The 21,868-nt window shown below is 38.1% G+C and overlaps 1 protein-coding gene and 1 pseudogene across 4 annotated transcripts in view; one reads left to right on the top strand and one right to left on the bottom strand.

Annotated features, from left to right (window-relative positions):
• Window positions 1-21,868, bottom strand: part of FNDC3B (fibronectin type III domain containing 3B) — a 363,872-nt gene that overhangs the window by 164,461 nt on the left and 177,543 nt on the right. For all 4 annotated transcript variants that reach the window (XM_005546389.4, XM_045385094.2, XM_005546390.4 and 1 more), the window contains one exon: window positions 10,299-10,375. In XM_005546389.4, the coding sequence (XP_005546446.1) occupies window positions 10,299-10,375 (77 nt within the window). The remainder of the gene's footprint in view (window positions 1-10,298; window positions 10,376-21,868) is intronic.
• Window positions 11,363-14,574, top strand: LOC107128885 (ubiquitin-ribosomal protein eS31 fusion protein-like; annotated as a pseudogene).

The raw sequence follows: 21,868 nt of genomic DNA, 5'->3' as shown, positions 1-21,868 counted from the left end.
AACGCACACACCAATTGCAGGCAATAGGTATGATACAGACTTCAGGGGAGAAGGGTTAGTTCCAGTTAACAAATCAAGTGTTGCTGTTCAGGAGAATCACAGCTGAAGGTACTGAAGGTACTGGTGCTTGTCTTCAGCATTTCTGGGCATGAATCTTACCCACAGGCTTACTTCAGAGGTGATCAGTATAAGAACACTCTCAAAAATGGCAATCCTTCCACTGGCTTTGTACATGCGAACACTTTTATACACTCAGAAAAAAAGTCAAGCTTCTATTCACACTTATTTAAGTTTTAAATCTTGCACAGGGGCACTGCTAAGGCATATATAAATGAAATCAACTGTGAGTACTTTACCAGACACACCTGGCTCTTTCCAGGTGCTACTGTCCAATGACAGTAACCCTTGAGGGCTGGACAGGAGAATGGAAACAAACACAGATCTCTGTGGTATCTCTGTGATCCAACTACTTCAGTGAATTATGTAACACTATAGTGGAAGGGCCAATTAAATTATTAAGACTTTCTAAATTAAGAAGGAAGTTCAGCAAGGTCAAGAGACACATATTATGAACTGGAGACCCGAGGATGAGCCCTCAGTTAGCTAGCTACAGCTCTACTTTACCATAGCCCAGAGCTGTCTCCAAATAGAGAATCCCATGGGCAAAGAGGAACCCCTCCCTGGTTAGAGGGCTAAGCCTCTCCAGATACTGCAGAGAACCAAGAGGCCTTATCTCAAACCAGGGGCTCAAAAAACACAGTACTGGGCACTGATGCTGAAAGCAAAACAGCAAATTAACTTGATATAAGAATCAAAGTGACAATAACAACTCCTACAATTTGTATATCACTTAATAGTTTATAAAACACTTGGCACAGAACTTGACTTGCATAAAATTCAGAAGATCTAACATAAGCAGCATCACAGTCCTAAATTCTAGCTGAGGAATCCTCAGCTATGATTAAGTAAATTAACTTAAGGCGGGCTAACTGGGTGACAAGATTCATACCCAGATACTCTCACTGGAAATGCCATTCCATTTCTTTCACACTTTATTGTATATTACTGACCTAAATACCAAAAAGAACCAAATTAAAAAATTAAAAATCAAATCTAATCCTCCCAAAAAATGTGTGGCACATAAGAACACTGGACAAGTGAAAAAAGTTCCATCCATTGAGTTTCAGTCGATACTAAAATGGATCAAATAATTATTTCAGATTAAACAGAAATGCTATTTTAGGGGACAGACTTTGTTAGGTGACAAACAGTATGTAGACATTTGATGGCTTTATTTGTGCCCAGTTGAGCTGCTTCTGAGATGTGAATAAAGCTATCCCCAGTGGGCATCTGCAGTGCCTGTCCATTACCCATCACAGAAGAGATGGCCAGTCACATCTTTTCATTCCAGCTTCTCAGGCACACTCAGGTCCATTTTATTCCAGTGATGCCAATACACAGAACAGGGTCTTCCAGACTTAACCCAACAGGCAACTGGCATATTCATCAACATAAAATAATTCCTTAAACAGAAGTTGTTACCATTCAAGACTTTCACACCTGTGAGACAGCCCAGACAATCTCTGCAGGGAAGGATACAGCTATACCTTTCCAGAAATGAAGGCAAAGCCTGAAGTTAGAATATTTTTCATGGTTACTCTACTTGTAGCTGTACAGTGTAGAGCCCATGTTTGGAATACTCTGAAACCCATGGTCTTTCTACTGCTGTACTATCCCACTCAGATTATGAGATTAGACATGAGGAATCAAGAAATCAGTCTGGGCCCTTCCCAGTAACAGAGCTATGGTTCTAAGTTTCAAACATACTATTACTACTCACCAATAGGGGCAAGAGCCTTAACCAGGTACCCAGACCCTTATCCCCCACAAAAGAAGAAGAACAGAATTCAGGGGATCATGACCTCAGAAATTACATCTTTATTACTCACTAACATCCAACTACAATTTTGTATTTCCCTGATTTATAAATGTAGGCAGCAAATCAAGGTAGTACTAGCAGTACCTTTGACTTTGTTACTAACAAAATATGACATTTCCATATCACATTACAGTGTTATAGAAATATTAATCTTTATAATCATCACAACTTCAAAATTATTATAGTTACTAGATCTGATGCTAGATGTTAATGTGCTAATAAAACAGCACAAAAATTACTGTATCACCTTTTTAAAAAAAATTGACCAGTTTTGAAAAACCTGGTCTTTGTACCTATGGATTTTATATTTTACTTTAAAAAAGGTTTCCCCAGACTGCCAATGGGCTCCTCAGTACAATAAAAAGTTAAGAATCCATACTGAAGATATTCAGATAACACCTATCACAGATTAAAATAACCATATTATATAATTCTAATTTTGTGAACTTAATGAGTTTCAAAGAATGTGTAGAAATGTAAAATTCATCTAACCGTGGTAAAGTTTTGCTACCCAACAGGTCAGAAAAAGGTGTTTTTCTTAAAAAAGTTATTACATATGACAAATATGACTTACTAATTTAGAAAGATAGATTATAATAATTGTGCAATTAAATAAAATGTAATATAAAGGGCAAATTTAACACTAATGACTCCGAAGTCATTTCTGGATGTAATAATGTGTCAATCCTACTATGAAAATCAACTATCATTTTTGTATAGAGGTGACAACTAGCATTCTAGTCAATCAAATGCTAAATATCAATGAGTGTGCCACACTGCTTTGGTAATGACTGCTTTTGGAAACTTACTTACAGTCTCATTTGATACCCTGTTAAGGAATAATATGAACAGAGGAGAATCATCTAATTTTAGATCAGAAAAGAACCCCAGAGATGCTCACTTTCCCCTCTCTGCCTCCCTCCACAAGATAAAAATGACTCCAGTCAAATAGCTAAATTTTGATACATGCCTATTATATGCTGGGTACCTTTCAAGAAAGAAGAGACCAAGTGATGAACAGGACTGAACAGGATACACAAAGTCCCTGCCTTTGTGGACTTAAATGCTAAAAGGAAGACAGACAATGATCAAGTAAACAAGTGATACACCCAAATAAATCACTTAATATTTCTAAAACCACACAGACAGTTGGATGTAGAGCCTTGCTTGGGCCCTCGTTTCCTCCCACTAATCCTGTGTTCTATTATGTCACAATGCCGGGATCACAGAAACAAAGGAAAGAAATCAAAGAGAAGGTACAGAACGGGGAGAAGGCTCAGAAAGAGGAAACCTGCACAATACTTTGAGGGGAGGGGATGTCCTTGGTATATTTTTTTAATTAAGCATTGTCAACCCTGTCTGTAACTGCTCCTTGGACAAAATAAGCCACAAGATAAAAAATAAAATTGCTTCAAATCCATTGGTAATGGAAACGAAATGATACCTAAGTACTATGTCCTTTTCCATGGAACACAATACCAACCCCCATGCACACACTCTGTACGCTATGGAACAATTCCCTAACTTCCTATAGAAAAATCAATTCCTCTGAAAGACCGAAAGTGTTGAAAGAGAATCCAGTTCCCCTTATTGGCCACCAAATGGGCCTGAATCTCAGTTTCTCAGGGCACAGGGCAATCCCCCATGTGCCTTTCTGCTATCATTTTCACAACATTGAAGGTGAAACAAAGCGGCGGTTTAATCCCCAGCTGTAGTTACCAAAGGGAAGCAATTGAGGCTAATGTTTATAGCTCAGCTGGCTTGGCTGGGTGAAATGGGGTAAAAGCATTGCACGGCTTCCACCTAACAGGCCCCACTGTTTCTCCACAGGGGCTTCAGCTTTCTGGCCAACTCTCCAAACAGTCATCATTGGCAAATGACCAACCAAACCCAAATTTAAATATATTTTTCAATACATTTCTTGCCTTTCCCTGGCTAAGGGAAATGAAATATATAATTTCAACAGGTACTGACCCCTTAATTAATCCCCAAAACAGTCCAATGTGCTATTTTTGTTCTTTCTACTCTCACAACAAAAATATTTATTTTGACTACTAAGTTTTGGGATTACAACAGTTAATCTGGAAAAAGAAGAGTAGTTTCCCAAATGATAGAACATTAACTTGGATGTTTCACTTTTTCTTTTCGTATGCTTTTTAAATCTTTGGGTCAATATGAAGTTTTCCCTATAACATTTGAAAAAAAATGTGTCATAAATTACTATGGAAGCATGGAAAATAAAACTCAAAGCATCTGCTTAAGAAATTTTTACATATAAATTATTCAGAAAGTTAATGGTGAGGTTAAAAAACAGAGAACCATGGCCAGTATACAATGAAAGGAAAATTTTGCTTCACATCATGTGATTTCAATATGTATTTAGGAAGGCAAGCTCTGCCAAACTTCCATTGGAATTGTTGTAACAGTCTTTTTCATTGTAATAGCTACTACTTACTGAGTGCCACACCTCACATAACACTTCTCTTAATTCTTCTCTCTACCCCATCAAGTAGGTGTTCGCGTATGTGGTGAAAGAATTTATCAAAGTTACATAGAAAGTAGCCAAGGTGGAATTTGAAGGAAGGCCTCTCCAAGTAATGTCCATGTTCTCCTTCAGTTTCAACTCTAATCACACTCAAAAATGCTTTTACATAATGGAGATGATGACTGTGATAAGATTAAATTCCCGCTTACCTAAATCCACTTTCTCATAATTTAAAAAAAGGTCTATATTTTCTCTCAAGTTGAAAAGAACCCCCTACTTCTCATCCCACTAAAAAATAAGGCACAAAACACACCACTTCCCCCAACCTACTGTATCAGAGAAACCACCGAGCTGAAATGACAGGATTCCACTGTTTTTGCACCCTAAGTCCACAGTATCTGTAAAGTCCACCAATTCGGCCCTTCTCAACCTAAGAAAACAAAGCTTGTTATGTTGATGGCACCTCCACAGCTGTCTGTTAAACTTCACGAGTTTATTATCTGCTTATTAATGACATTTGTATTTTGTCAGATTTGACCAATTTTATTAATTTATCTTTAAAGGACTTTCAGCTATTTATACAACAAATCTGCTATAATCAAGAACTTCTCTATTCAATCAGATTAGAGTTATTACTGTAAAATCTTGGTTTACTTGCCTCCCTCTTCAATTTTCTTACAATTAAAGACCATACCGGCAGGGTGTGGTGGCTCACACCTGTAATCCCAGCACTTTGGGAGGCTGAGGCATGTGAATCACTTGAAGTCAGGATTTCAAGACCAGCCTGGCCAACATGGTGAAACCCCATCTCCACTAGAAATACAAAAATTAGCCAGGCATGGTGGTGCCCACCTGTAATCCCACCTCCTCAGGAGGCTGAGGCACGAGAATCGCTTGAACCTGGGAGGCAGAGGTTGCAGTGAGCCAAGATCACGCCAGTGCACTCCAGCCTGGGTGACAGAGCAAGACTCTGTCTCAAAAAAAATTTTTTTAAAAAGGTAAATAAATAAAGACCATACCATGCACAAGTAGCTGGTGTTTTAGAAATGGAGATACATAAGTAGGCACAACACACACCCACACTCACACTGCCAGAAAGCAATAAAACCGTCAGGACAAGGTTCTGCCACAGACTGTGAGATTGCATCATAGTGGGAAAGAGGTCACTGTAATCAGAAATGCATAGGCTGCAATCCTGGTTCCAACCCGGGCCTCAGCATCCTCATTATGTAGAGATGGGACAGTGAAAACTAGACATAAAAATAAACCATTTAGCACAGTGCACAATATTCATAGTAGTTACCATCACCACCACCAATAACTTCAAAGTGGGGTCATTTCCCAGCTGCCCCATTGTTTCTCGATTCATAACTGGGACGTGTCACTGTCTTCCCCTCGCCCCTTCTTTTGTACTAGCTTTATTGAGATTTACTTTATATAACATAAAATTCATCCTGTTACAGTGTCCAATTTAGTAGGTTTTAGTGTCCCAGTTAAGTAACCACCACCACTATCTACTTCCAGAACATTTTTATCTCCCCAAAGAAACAGCATACCCCATTACTCCTTCCCCCCAACTCCTGGCAACCACTGATTTATTTGTCTCTATGAATTTGCCTATTGCAGACATTTTATATAAGTGGAATGATACAATATGTGGCTTTTATGTCTGGCTTCTTTCACTTAGCATACTGTTTTCAAGGTTTATCCATAGTTTAGCATGTATCAGTTCTTTATCCCTCATTATGGCTGAATTATGGTCCATTGTGTGAAATATTATATTACATTTACCTATTCATAGGTTGATAGGCATTTGGGTTGTTTCCACTTTGGGGCTATTATGAACAATGCTCCTGTGAACATTCCTGTACAAGTGTTTGTGTGGTCATATATTTTCATTTCTCAGGTATATACCTAGGAGTGCAATTGTTGGGTCATATGCAACTCTCTATTCAACCATCTGAAGAACTGCCAGATTGTTTTCCAAAGCAGATGTACTATTTTACATTAACACATACAGTGTATTCCACTTTTCCTACAACCTTGCCAATACTTGTTATTGTCTTTTTGACTGTAGAAATTCTAGCATGTTAAGGTATTGCAGTGTGGTTTTGATCTGCATTTCTCTGATGGCTAATGATATTGAGCATCTTTTCATGTTCTAATTGGCCATTTGTATATCTTCTTTGGAGAAATGTCTGTTTGGGTCCTTGGCCCACTTTTAAATTATTTTTTTTTTAATTCTTGAGTTACAAGGTTTTTATATATTCTAGATTCAAGTTCTTTCTGAAACATATTATTTGTACATATTTTCTCCCATTTTGTGAATTTTCTTTCCATTTTTGTTGTTGTTGTTGTTGTTTTTAGATGGAGTCTCGCTCTGTCACCCAGGCTGGAATGCAGTGGGGCAATCTCGGTTCACTGGAACCTTCACCTCCGGGTTCAAGTGATTACCCTGCCTCAGCCTCCTGAGTAGCTGGGATGACAGGCATGTGCCACCACACCTGGTTTTTTTTGTTTGTTTGTTTTTTTGGTATTTTTAGTAGAGAAAAGGTTTCACCATGTTGGTTAGGCTGGTCTCGAACTCCAGACCTCAAATGATCCACCTGCCTTGGTCTCCCAAAGTGCTGAGATTACAGGTGTGAGCCACAGTCCCAGGCCTCTTCTACTTTTTAACAGTGTCCTTTGAGGCACAAAAATTTTTAATTTGTATAAAGTCAAATATATCTATTTTTTTCTCTTATTGCTCATGCTTTTGGTGTCACATATACAAATCCATTACCTAATCCAAGGTTATAAAATTTCGTATCTCAAGTTTTATAGTTTTAGTTCCTAGATTTCTGTTTATAATCCATTTTGAGTTAATTTTTGCATATGGTGTGAGGTAGCTGTTCAACTTCACTCTTTTTGCATGTGGATATCCAGTTTTTCTAGCACCATTTATTGAAAAGATTATTCTTTTCTCCAGTGAACTGTCTTGGCGTTCCTCTCTCTTTTAAAAACACATTCAGAACATTTCATTCTTTGCAGGTATAGATCAGTCTCATATTATTTTCCATCTATTAAGCATTATATTACTCTCTTTAAACATGCAAATCATTGAAGAATATATGTGAATCTCTCCTGTACTTACTTATGCTTAGACAATCATTTACATTTAAAAACATTTAGCCAAGTACCTACTTTGTGTCAGGCAGTATTCTAGATGCTGAGATACAATCCCCATGAGGCAATATGAGTTCTTGGAGATGACTATAAATACACATTGTATTCTACGACAGGGAGGAAAAGAATCACAGATGCTGAAAAAAACAGAACAACTATTTCTGTGATGAAGGTTCTAAAAGGGTCACACTGAGGAGAGGCACCAAAAAGAACAACTGAATTGTCAAAGAAAGGCTCTAGAGTATTCCAGAGAAAGGGGGAAATAATGGACATGAAAGTGTTTATTTGGAAAGAGGCTCAAGGTATCTAGGGAACAGAGGTTTAACATATAGACCGTGTGGTGACAGGTAAAGGTGCCTCTTGAGAGGTAAGCAGTGTTGAGTGTTATGGATACCATATACACCATGCTACAGAACTTTAACTACATTTGTATGTAATGGCAACCAACTCTAGACCTGAACAAGAAAGTCATGTGTATTTTAGGAAGAGGACTGTGGGGATAACTGTACAGAACTAACTAGCAGAGGGACAGATTAGTACTGAGCACAACTCACATATGTCCAGCCTGCAGGGGGAGAGTGTGTGTGTATGTGTGTGTGTGTTTCTTTCTTTCTACAACTGCATGACAACAATGTATTTTGCTCCTATCTCTTGGTGATAACCAGACAACTAAGACATTTTATACTTGGTTCCGCCTTCCTCATTTCACTGAAGTGTGTGTACTGCCAGCCTTGAAGATGATGTTGTGTACACATCCTATTGGCTTCTCAATTCTATTTTCTTCATATTAACAATCTTTTTCAGATACTCTACTGTAACATGTCATAAAAGATATAATACTATCATTGAAGGTCATTTAACTTTGCACCCATCTTCTGGTCACAGAGCCCAACTGAAATGAAGTTAGTCATTCACATGCCTTACAGACTGCTTCTTTCCCTTTCTCAATTCAAATTATTCCATTTTAACTATTTTTCCAATATTGTCTAGCATATTTTGCCATAACTATCAGCTGGGAAAGAACGTCAACACGCTTCCATCATCAGTTTCATACAAGCAAGTTTACAGCTCTACTTTTACCCTTTCTATTTGGATTTTCTACAGTTTTCCAGAATCAGAACTATATCCAAGTCAAAAATTCTTCATTTCTCCTAGTACATGCAACAAATATTTTTGCATTTAATACAACCCCAGCAATACTACTAGCAAGAAAAAGCACAACTGAAGCTTCTCTCCAGTAGAATGTTCAATTTTTAACTGGTACTCCATAAATGGACCTTTAGCATAAAAGGAGGTGTTATTTTTGCTGTCCCAGTGGTGAGAACTGTACTCTGTTCAATGGAATGAAACACGTCCTCAAAATAAATGAGCAGGAGACATAATGGAATTCTACATTCCTTGTTCTTTTCTGTTAACTGACTGCGGGTGTGAATGTGATCCATCATCTTGTATCCCTGCTGGAAGAGCCTGTTCTACACCCCATCCTCCCTCCAGTGATTCTTATTTACAAAGACTTGTGTAAAATAAGTCATTTATTTGCAACAGCAGGAAAACTGGCCAGCAATCTGGCTATGTAATAAATAAATAGAGTCAAATTGGCTCACAAAAAAAAAAAGGATGGAAAAAATGAAATTATAGTAGCTGCGATATGTCTTACACATGAAGAAACGGTTAAGTTTTTATATCAGAGAAGGATAAATCTTTGATTCCTGCCTCTGCTTCAGCAACTTTCCTATGTAGCTGCCAATTTTTCATCCTAGCAAAATCATTAAAAACTGAAAATTACATATTTTTAAACCACTTTAAAAGCAGAGGCTGAGAGACAGAGAAAGAGTAAAGAAAAGAAAAATCCATCTGGAAGGATATAATCAAAAAAACGTTAGCACAGTGATTATCATCTCTGGAGAGTAAAATTGTAAATATTTTTCATTTTATGCTAAGTAGGAAGAACAAAAAAGGCAGAAAGAGAGAAAAACAGTTTGTTAGGTATTTGGAAAGGTAGCTATGCAGAAACAGGAGATTTGTATATTGTGCTGAGGCTAGGACAAAAATCTAAAGTATATACAGATGTCCACAACGTTCCAGCCATGCAAAACATTTTATACCTCATTCAGGCACAGGAACATAACTTCATCCTTTAAGCTTTTTTACACTTCCAATAGATCTCTGAGATTCCTATTACCATCATTTTACTTAGAAAACCAAACCTCAGAGAAATTTAAATGCAAACAGCCAAGTTCTCACATCATACTCAGTAATTCACCAAGCCCAGGTGGTGCCACATCATGGAGCAATGGAACTCCATTTTTTTCTATAACAGAACGCAGGCCCTGTTTATGTGAGCTATGTCTCCTTTAATATGTTAACTAACTAAATCTATGAATTTTCTTCCAGAAAGTTGTATTACAGGTGGAAGGAAATTTCTAAAGCAGGAGACTCCATAAAGAAATCACAACCAATCAATCAAACATAAAAACGCCACTTGCCAGAGGACAGTCTAGTAGGCCTTCTACGTTTCCTTTTCTCTGGCTCTCCAGTACGTCAAGTGGCAAAACACAAGTAATACCATGTGGTGCCACAAAATGATGGCAAATCTAGCACTATGATACCTAAATTAACTCCTGGAATATGGCTTTGAAGCCTCAACGTATACTCTGTTGGAGTAACGTAGTGTCCATAGTGAGTAGAGAAGTCCATCAAATGGATTACCTGTGAGATATAACCCGGAGGCACATGAATGGGAGGAATGGATCCATTGGGTGACATCATGGGAACCTCAGCAGGTCCTAAAAGAGATGAGTCAGATGTTAATAGCTGAAGAAACATGCATTATTCAAAATAATCAGTGTTTTCAATGTACTATCCATACTGAAGATAATTAATCACTTTGACAATCTTTCTTCAAAAGTTGGTATACATTGCCTTAAAACCTGAAACCACAAATGAAAAGGAATTCTCCAACTATACAACTCAAAGAAAACAAACAAAAAACCCAAAACTATAAGTATCTTTATAAATATTTAATGATTCCCAAAACCTCAAGTTCCATAAACCAAGATTGCTCAGTTAATAGCAGTCTAACAGAGTGGGGCAAAAAGTTTCTTTCTTTTTATTTGGCCTTTAAAAGAATGTATAATTAATCAATATTTAAACAAATCAATTATAAAATTATTTTCTATTCTGGTTTAAAAAGCTCCTACAAACTTTGGGTTTATGATTTTCAGTTAGATTATCATTTTTAATAAATTACTGTAACATGCCATAATTTGAAATAGAAGAGATCCTTAAATTATTCCAAACCAACTGAATAAGGCAGGGGGAAAAAAATAGATCTTTTTTTTGGACGGAGTCTTGCTCTTGTTGCCAAGGCTAGAGTGCAATGGCGCAATCTCGGCTCACTACAACCTCTGCCTCCCAGGTTCAAGCGATTCTCCTGCCTCAGTCTCCTGAGTAGCTGAGATTACAGATGCCTGCCACCACGCCCAGATAATTTTTGTATTTTCAGTAGAGACGGGGTTTCACCACGTTAGCCAGCCTGGTCTCAGACTCCTGACCTCGTAATTCACCCACCTCAGCTTCCCAAAGTGCTGCGATTACAGGTGTGAGCCACCACATCAGGCCTAGATCATATTTTAAAATAAGGAACTATTAAAAATATGAATGCCAAATTTACTTGGATTTTTCAAAGTAAAGCATTAAATTAACAAGAAATTTGTTTCAAAGTAGGAAATTCAGCTTTCTGATCCACCATCTGGGATGGAACCACGACCAAAATGCAGATTTTCGTAAAAGTCCTTACAGAAAAAGCACCACTCTCAAGGCTGAACCCTTGGACACAACAGAAAATCCAAAGGCCAAGATCCAGAATAAAGAAGGAATTTCTCCTGATCAGCAGAGACTGATCTTTGCTGGCAAGCAACTGAAAGATGAACATACTCTGTCTTAACTACACATTCAAAAGGAGTCCGCTCTTCATCTTGTGTTGGGACTTCATAGAAGTAGTCATACCACTCCCAAGAAGAACAAACGTAATAGAAAAAGATTAAGCTGGATGTCCTGAGATACGATAAGGTAGATGACAACAGCAAAATGAGTGGCCTTCACTAGCAGTGTCCTTCAGATGAATGTGGTGCTGGAGTTTTTATGGCCAGTCACAAACATTTGACAGACATTATTGTAGCAAATATTGTCTGACTTACTGCTTCAACAAACCAGAAGACAAGGCTCGGCGCAGTGGCTCACTTGAGCCCAGGAGTTTGAGACCAGCCTGGGCAACATAGCAAGATCCCATCTCTACAAAAAATTTAAAAAGTTGCTAGGCATGGTGGAGCGTGTCTGTGGTCCTCGCTACTTGGAAGGCTCAGGTGGGAGGATGGCTTGAGCCCAGGAGGTCGAGGCTACCGTAAGTCATGATCAAGCCACCACACTCCAGCCTGCGCACAGAGCAAGACTCTGTCTTCCCAAAAACGTTTTTAAAAACAGAAGACAAGCAATTGTGTATGAGTTAATAAAAGACGTGAACAACAACAAAAAGCTAAATTCAATGAGTGTTAATTACATGTCTAAGGCAAACAACGAATGGTAAGGTTAACAATTACCCAAGATATAGTTTTGAGTTAATATTTAATTACAAAGAAACTGGCTGCTGTTACATCAAAATCAACTTCGGACACCTTTCAAAGATCTAACAATTAAACAAATGGTTTCCCTAGAAGTGCAAGAACCTCATGGCCACTGGTTTTCTACTTGGTGGCTGGCTCGCCTATTTAGCAGCCCTCCTCCCAAATGTCAATAGAAAAACTTTGTGTTTCTAGTCCAAGATGGGACTTCCTGGCTCCAAGTGCCTTGCATTGTTTATTTGCTTTATCCTAATGTATGTTGTGCTGTCGGCAATGAAAATTGCTCAGCTGGAACAAAAACCAAGAGAAATACAACACTTTATTTGGCAAAAGGCAGATCCTGCCATCCAGTGCTGCATTTAAATGTGCATACAATGGATCTTTCACTTCACAGTACAACCAGTGTTATGATCACTTCACAGGAGAGGACTCAGTAGGGAAAAAAGGGACAGGGACACTGGTGAGCATAAGAACAAGTCTGTGAAATAGGAAAGAAAACAGGAGCAGGGAAGAACATTTGTATATTTGTCTAACATTCCAAGTGCCAAGCATTCAATCCAAATTCACAGATAATACACCAAATCACTAAACTATCTGATCATCTCTATAACTGTAAAAAATAAACACAGCAAAAGAAGAGAATGGCATAAAAATCGATCACTGCATGACCCAATTTAATTCTTAAGTATAATTTAAACAAATACATCCACCAATCGCTGAAGGCATTGGTTTCCAAAACCATTTTTCCCGTCAGCTTCAGCATTTTTGACATAGCCATACAGAGAGTTGTGTATTTACTCAATATTTGTATTTTAATTGATTAATTAAAAATAAATCATAAACAATGGGATGTCTGCGCCATCCTGAGCACTGTCTGTGAAATTCAAGGGCCGATGTACACAGCTCGATGCAGCAGATGTTAAGAGCGTGGTCTGCCTGGTTTTATTCCCCAGCTCACTATTCACACTGGTGGTATGACCCTGAACAATTCACTTAGCCTTTCTGAGCCTTACTTCCTAATAGTCATAAGTGAGAATAACAGTTCTTACTTCATATGGTCAGGTTTAAAGATTAAATTCATAACGTGCAAAAGTGCTTAGAGCAGTGCATGGCACAATAATCACTCATCAAAATGTTACTAGTTATCATTATTCTTTACAATGGTTTTTATAATTTTATTGATAGTTTTGGTTGCTTTTTAAAAATTTTTTTGTTACTATTACAAGTACTAAAGCTTTTTAATAGTCCATACCCATGCAACATAAAATCAACAAGTATACACTTGGTACAACATTGACTTAGGGAACAATCCTTCCTCATTAGGTAAAAATAAAATGTTTCACAGTACAGAGTGTGAACAGAGGTGCTACCACCTCAATAAAGTATTGCTTTTTAATCACCAAAATGTTTACCATGCAAATAGTCTCTTAACCCTAGGCATGACCCCTAAAACTGTTAAAGTCATTTGTGTAAAATGCTTTAAAGAATGTAGGACAAGTATGTGATTTACAGCTAGAAAAGGTTTTTTACACAGTCTTGATTTCAAGAGTAGCCAAATGACTTTAACATGTTTGTTCCCCCTTTTGTCACTGTCATCAAAACTATTTCAAAGGACATTTATAAATATGCACTAATAGTTTCCAAAACTCTACCTTGCCTTAGAACCCCAAGTTCCTCTCCTTTCTGAAATAAACCATTACAACTATAAGCAATTTGGAGTTTAAAAGCTAACAAAATAAAATCTCATTCACCATAGTGGTACGAAAAGAAGTTATTGTCTTCCTAAACATTTATTTCCCAATCTGTGAGTTTACTATCTCTGCTCAACTGTGTTTGAGAATGTCCAATATTATTGTAATCTTTCCCTAATTAAAACACTAATTTCTCTTCCTAAAGTTCCTAAAAGTCTTAAAAGTCTGCTAGCATTTGTTAATGAGTTTATTTTTCATTTACTTAAACCTTGAACCAGAAACGTTGGAGAGCCTTTATTATTCAATCAATGGTAATTAATGCAATGATTCTATGACAGTATTCATACATCAAAGAGACAAAAGGAAAGACCAGCAACATTGTATTCTTAGGACCACACAAGCTCTTGGAGAACTCTTGAGCCCGCACCAAGGCTGCAAGATCATTCTGCCCATCCTCTATTTCTTCCCTGCTACCAGGGATCCCCAAGAGCAGGGGTGCCCAACCACTAATAGTGGTCCGTGGCCTGTTAGGAACCGGGCTGCACAGCAGGAGATGAACAGTGGGCAAGCCAGCATTACTGCCTGAGCTCCGCCTCCTGTCAGATCAGCAGCCGCATTAGATTCCTAATCAGCAGCGAACCCTATCGTGAAGAGGGATGTAGGCATTCCTTATGAGAATCTAACTAATGCCTGATGATCTGAGGTGAAACAGTTTCATTCTGAAACAGTCTCCCTCACCCCCAATCCGTGGAAAAATTGTCTTCCACAAAACCAGTCCCCGGTGCCAAAACGGTTGGAACCACTGACCTAGAGCTCACACATCTCAGACGCTATCTTCACAACATTCACCCATTCTGGGAGCAGACAGAACTAGACTAATTAGATGAATTACAAATAAAGTTTGGAAATCTCAAAGTGGTGGCAACTGGGAATCCAGGGTATAAATCATCATTTAAAACAAGTCTTAGAAAAAGATCAGCCATAAACTAATCAATTATATTATAATTTCAGGCACGTTTAAATGGTATTTTTATCATCTGAGTATTCATGTAATACATGTAAACAGGTAATGAATTCATATAATTATTGGACTTGTCTATAAACTGGTACTTGTATGACTAAATGGCTATTTTTCAACAATAGCCCTTAGTTGCAATAGATTACATTTTTTCCTAATTGATTTAAATATCGTCTTGCTCAAAAAGGATGCAAAGGAGTTGATATCACAACACAGCAAGATAAAACTAATGAGAAAATAAGGCAAAGATGAAATAACGATGTGATAAAATCCAATATATCCTATAAAAGTGACCCTTCCGTCTTTTTAAATCGCTGAGGAACAGAAATTCTTGCTGGCAGAAGTAGCTATAAGGCCACAGCTAGTAGGTAAACAGATAATAATGGTGAAAGTAATTATCAGAACAAATGGTCTAAATACAAGTACACTTAAGCTGTTTGCAATGGGTCTAATACTGCATACAAAATGTGAGATCTTCTGATGAATCTCATAAATGTCTAATGATGAATCTCTAACCATTCATAGTGACTCAAGACTCTTACACAAGCTAAGAGATAATGTAGGCACTTTGGTTAGCTCTGAATTTCTTTTTTTTTTTTTTTTTTTAATTATTCAACACTGATTAATCCCACAAGGGAACTAAAAGGAATACAAAGAAAATAAAGCACAGACACTAACTTCAAAGAAATTCGAACTCTGCTACAGTGGTTCTTCAACTTCAATGTGCATCCACATCACCTAAAGCGTTTCTTAAAATACAAATTGCTAGGCCCCACTCCGCACAGTGTCAGAACTGGAAAGTTTAGAGGGAATCCCCAAGAATGAGTATTTCTAACAAGTTCTCAGGTGGTGTGGATGCTGCTGTCTAGGGACCATGCTTTGATAAGCTCTGACTTCATGAGACAGAAGACTATATGAACCAGACTTTCCCCCAACATCAGAAACTAGACAAGGATGCTGACCTTCACCACTGAGATTCAACATTGTACTGGAAGTTCTAGCCAGAACAATTAGGCAAGAAAAAGAAAGGCACCCAAATTGGAAATAAAATTTATCTACTCACATATGACATATCCCAACATACAGAAAATCTCAAAGATCCCACAAAAAAATTACTAGAGCTAGCACACTAATTCAGTAAAGCTGCAAGGTATCATATCTGCACACAAAAGCCAATTGTGTTTCTACACACCAGAAATGAATAATCAGAAAATTAAGAAAACAATTCCAATCACAACAGCATCCAAAAGAATAAAATACCTAGAAATAAATTTAATCAACGGAGTAAATGGTTTGTATACTGAAACTACAAAACATTGCTAAATAGTAGCATGAAACAGAAGACTGATTGATTGATTGATTTTAATAGAGCCAGAGTCTCACTATATTGCCCAGGCTGATCTCGAACTCCTGGGGATCAAGTGATACTCCTCGGCCTCCAAAGTACTGGGAGTACAGGCATGAGCCACCACACCCATCCATGGAAGATTTATTATTAAGCTAGCAATAATACTCAAAGTGATCTAGAGTCAATGTAATATTATCAAAATTCCAGGGACCCCAAATAGGCAGAAAGAATGAACATGGACCCCATCTCATATCATATACCAAAATCAACTCAAAATGGATCATAGACCTACTTATAGAAGCTTTAAAAAATAATAAAACTCTTAGAAGAGTTTTTTACAGAAGTAAATCTTCATGACACTGCATTTGGCAACAGATCCGTAGACACCAAAAGTACAAGCAACAAAATATAGATAAAAAGAACTTCGTTAAAATAAAAACTTTTGTGTATCAAAAGACATTACTAAGAAAATGAAAACACATCCTATAGAATGGGAAAAATATTTCCAAATCATATTTGATAAAGGACTTGTATCCAGAATAGAGGAAGAACTCTCACAACTCAACAAAAAGACAAACAACCCAACTTAAAAATGGCTAAATGAATAGACATTTCTCCAAAGATAATACGTAAATAGTCAACACACAAACACATGCATACACATAAAAAGATGCTCAACATCATTAATCATGAGGAAAATACAAATCAAAACCATGATGAGATACCACTTCACACACACTAGGATGGCTATTAAAAGACAAAGACACACACACACAGAGAAAATAACAAATGTTGGCAAGTTTGTGGAGAAATTGGAAACTTTTACACTGCTGGTAGGCAAGTAAAACAGAAACTGTGGAAAAGTGTAGCACTTCCTTAAAAAAGTTAAATGTAAAATTCCCTTATGACCCACTAATTCCACTTTTAGTTGTATTAGGTTGGTACAAAAATAATTGCTTTTTGCCATTGAAAGTAATATATCCAAGAGAATTGAAAACACATAAACAAACACATCTACAGGCATGTTCATAGCAGCCTGTACATGTGTTCATGTTCACAATACTCAAAAGATAGAAACAGCTGAAATGTCCATCAGAAGATGGATGGATAAAATGTGGTATGTACAAACAATAGAATACTACTCAACCATAAAAAGGAATGAAGCACTAATACAAGCTAGAATGCTGACAAAGCTTGAAAGCATTAGGATTAGACCCAAAAGATCACCCATATTGTGTCACTCCACTTACATGAAATATTCACAATAAATGAATCTACAGAAACAGAACTCAGATTGGTGGTTGCCAAAGGCTGAGGCAGGAGGGTGGGTGGAAGGTTTGCAGGACTGAGGAGCATCTGCTCAATAGGTACAGCTTTTTGGGGTGATGAAAAACATTTTGGAAACAGAGGTAGTGGTTGCATAACATTGTGAATAGGTGTATTTACTAAATGAGTTAATTTTATGTTCTATGCATTTCACCTTAACAAAAAAAGAATTGAAAAATTATGCCAATAACCAAAGAAAGATAAGATAGTAAAACTGGGGTTACTAACAAGCTACCAAACAGCAACGGCATATAAATCTCTTGAGAGCACATTTTTATTCCATATACATTCATATTTGCAAAGACACTATTTCTAGACACTGTGCTATGCAAAAGCCAACAGATGCATTGTCTATCCACAAGCAACTGCGTGGGGATACAGACATATAAATAAATAAACACAAGGAGGCATTTCAGGCACTGTATAAATTTTACAAGATTTAAAGAGATTATTATCTTGTGGAAACCTTAGTAACTGCAGAACTGAGGAGGTCAAAGGCCCTTAGGATATAATAGAAGTCTCACAGTTTTACAAATAAACAAACTGAGGCCCAGAAGCAAGCTGACCAGCCCAGGAAAGAGCAGGCAAGAGATGGAACAACAGGGACGAGAACTCTGTTCTCCTTCTTTTTCTAATTACACTTTCCTTTGAAAGTAAGATCTCTTGTTCCTTAAACTGCTGCTGGCAAACTCATCTTCTTTCCAGGTGTTATTTTCACACAGAAGCTAGGTACTGATGGCACATTCCTCTGGCTCAGGTGAAATGAGGGAAGGCATACTGGTCTCTCCAACCAAAACTACTTCTTCCCAAGGGCATCCACCCAGAGAGGAAACGGGCCAGGAAGGCGCTAGGGAGGCTTGGGTTTGCACCTGGACTCCATCACTTTCTAGCATGACCTTGGGGCAAATTACTTAAAACTGTCTGATCAACACTTTTGGCCTACCAAAAGGGATGACAGGTGCTAATTTCAAGGGTTGTTTAAGGACTGGAAGATGTAATGCATATAAAGTGCCTAGCACTGTGCCTTGATGAGTAACATCTTAACAACTGAAAACACTGCCCCAGTAGAAGAAAAATACCATGTGAACAAAGAGGTTAACACAGTGTAATCATTCACCACAGACGCCAAATGAGCAAATGAGTTACACAGTTTGGTAGATGAGCAAGTGAGTTTTTTTGCTCTTCACATTCTTTCTTTCTAAAGTATCTTTCCATGTTGTAGCTTGGCAAGAATATCCTCCTCTTGAAAATGTAGTATCTTCACGATAACCTAATTATGGTTATTAAAAAATAAGAAAATAAAAAGAACAAGGGAAGGGTGGCTGGTTTGTCACAGTTGTCTACTCCCCCCAACCCTATTCCTCTGTGTCTCCCCAGATTACCTGTTCTGTTTCCCCAATTTCTAGGAAATCTTGGAAAGTTGGGTGTGCGAACTTTCGGGATGTCCTCAGATAGCTGTAAATCAAAGGACCAGCCTTTTGTTTCTGAAAGTCGATCTCCGTTTCTCTAGCATTGGCTTTATTTCAAGAATTTCTAGTCTGGTCCAGTCATTGTCTTTAAAAAGGAGCAAGTGGCCAAAAGAACAAATTGCTCCATGACTAAATTTTCCTGCTAAAACCTTAATGTATATCACTACCAAGAACCAAAACTGAGTTGCTCATAGAATTCTTAAATAAGGGTAGCCATCATCTTCTCACTTGGCCATTTCAAATCACAAGGCCGGCGTTAGTTAACAATTCTGTCTTGCCAATTTGAAATTCAAGTCTTTTCTTTCAAACATTCCTCTTTGAACCTGTTTTGTTACTTAGCTGTTTCAAGGGCATCAGGAGCAGAAAGACCAGGGTTTAATTCTCACATAAGACAAGCTTCTTAAATCCCAATTTTCCTCAGTTTCATTGAAATTGAGGAATCTACCCAATTAGCTACTTTATCAAGTTGTTTTTAGGCTTAAATGGTTAAAAAAAAAAAACCTATACACTTACTGTGTAAATACACTTACTGTGTAAATACTACGCTTTTCTTAGGTTGTGTTTTATTAAATTCAATCAACATTCATTGTGCAAGATGATGTAAGGAATTGAAAGTCACACAGAAGATTTTTAACACATACATAAACAACAAACTACTGCATAAAGCAGCAGCAATTGTTTCATTAGAGGCAAGGAACTCTGGAGCTGGACAATAACAATTATCCGTAGAGTGGGTGGGGGAAGAATATTCAAAATTCAGTAACTAGCAATGAATGGTAGAAAGCTGGTGAATCCATTCACAGCAGGCATGATGACCTAACATGGTTTCAAAAAGAACTTGATTTAAATTCAGGGCTACAGAAATGCAAGCTTTAAGACTGTCAAAGACATCAGGTACCAGGAAACAGGCTTGTAGTATAATCTTCAACTCCAGTTTTTAGAACTCTTCGTTGTTACTTTGTTCAGTTCAACAAACCTTTGTTGAACCCAATGTAACTGCCAGACCTTGTGCAGGATGCCAAGGACACAATGACATTGACGAGAACAAACATTTCTGTTCTTAATTATGGAGAGAATGGCATGCGGAATGAGTAATGCACAGGTGCACAGAACCATGTGGGGGGAGGGGAGACCCAGCTTTTGGCCTGAGATTTCTGTGTATCTCAGCATGGAGTCAGGCACATAGCCCAGGCAACTCAAGCAGCATGAGCATTTGGTCAAAGTCTGATCCAGCAACAGAAATAATTGAAGAGTTAGGTAGAAGATCTCTGAGAAAGGGTCCAAGAAATTGATCTCTGGAAAAACAAAAAATAGTGGGTTCCATACATCCAGACTGACGGTAAAGCTGAATCTCCCAGGGTCTCAGGACTCTGCTCTTCAAGTTAAACTTCATCACCTTGTCCCAATTTGAAACATAATTTACTTACTCTACAAATAAACAACATTCAGGATTACCTTATCATTTAAACTTATTTATTTATTTTGAGACAGGGTCTCGCTCTGTCACCTAGGCTGGAGTGCAGTGGCATGATCACAGCTCAACGCAGCCTCAACCTCCTGGGGTCAAGTGATCCTCTCACCACAGCCTCCTGAGTAGCTAGGACTACAGACAAGCCACTACATGCACAGCTGATTTTTGTATTTTTTTGTAGAGATGTGGTCTCACCATGCTGCCCAGGCTGGCCTTAAACTCCTGGCCTCAAGCGATCCTCCCACCTCAGCCACCCAAAGGGCAGAGATTACAGGTGTGAGTCACTGTGCCTAGCCAGTTAAACTTATTTAAATGAATACTAAGATCCCATCTTTCTTTGTTTTGATCTTTAATGTCAGGTTTGGAACGGCAGGTAATCCAAAGATAAACTTATTTATACTTAAACCAGGACGCTGTAAACATTAAAGCCCTAAGGAATTATACAAATACAACTCAGTAATACTGAGAAAAGGCTTCTGATATTTAACAAGTAAAGTCCTTGCAAATATCAACAGCAAAATTAAAACAAAGGCATCAGAAAGAGCATCAAGTGCTTCATTTCAAAACCTTAAAAGCAAACCATCCCAGCATTTTTTTTCTCTTTGGCCCATGACGGGCATCCGAGAGGCCCTCAGACTTTCTCACACAGAGTAAAGAGCACGTATTAGCATTTCAGCTAATAACAAACTCAAGACGGAGTTCCCAGGAGAGATGAATAGGAACAGGTGAGTATAACTCCTAGTGGTATCCTCTAGACAAACTTGTTGAGGGTAAAAAAATTACCCCCTATTCTGCTTATTAGAACAAGGCTATTTAAATTTTAAATGCCCCGAGGTAAAAATGAAGACTAAGATGTTAAATAATCATACTAAAGTTTACGCATTTTGTAGAGACAAGAATCAGAAAGATTGCTCATTAAAAATTGATGCAAGCAGAGCAACTAAGGGAGGTCTCAGCAGGAACGAGGCAGAATTTATTCACTGCACTGGCCCGGAGTCCAGGCTGGACTGCAGTGGTGCAATCTCGGCTCATTGCAACCTCTGCCTCCTGGGTTCAAGCAATTCTCCTGCCTCAGCCTCCCAAGTAGCTGGGATTACAGGCGTCTGCCACCATGCCAGGCTAATTTTTGTATTTTTAGTAGAGACAGGGTTTCACCATATTGGTCAGGCTGGTCTCAAACTCTTGGCCTCAGGTGATCCACCCGCCTCAGCCTCCCAAAGTGCTGGGATTACAGGCGTGAGCCACCGCGCCCGGCCCCCAAGTCTTTAACAGGGTTGCCTGTCATTCTCTCACCAGCTTTCTCTGCTCTTAGGAAGAGTTATGAAAGGGAACAGAGA

Source organism: Macaca fascicularis, chromosome 2, assembly GCF_037993035.2.
Source record: "Macaca fascicularis isolate 582-1 chromosome 2, T2T-MFA8v1.1".
In the NCBI taxonomy this organism is placed as follows: Eukaryota; Metazoa; Chordata; class Mammalia; order Primates; family Cercopithecidae; genus Macaca; species Macaca fascicularis.
The sequence above is the reverse complement of the archived record's forward strand: the minus strand, read 5'-3'. Positions and strand labels throughout refer to the sequence as shown.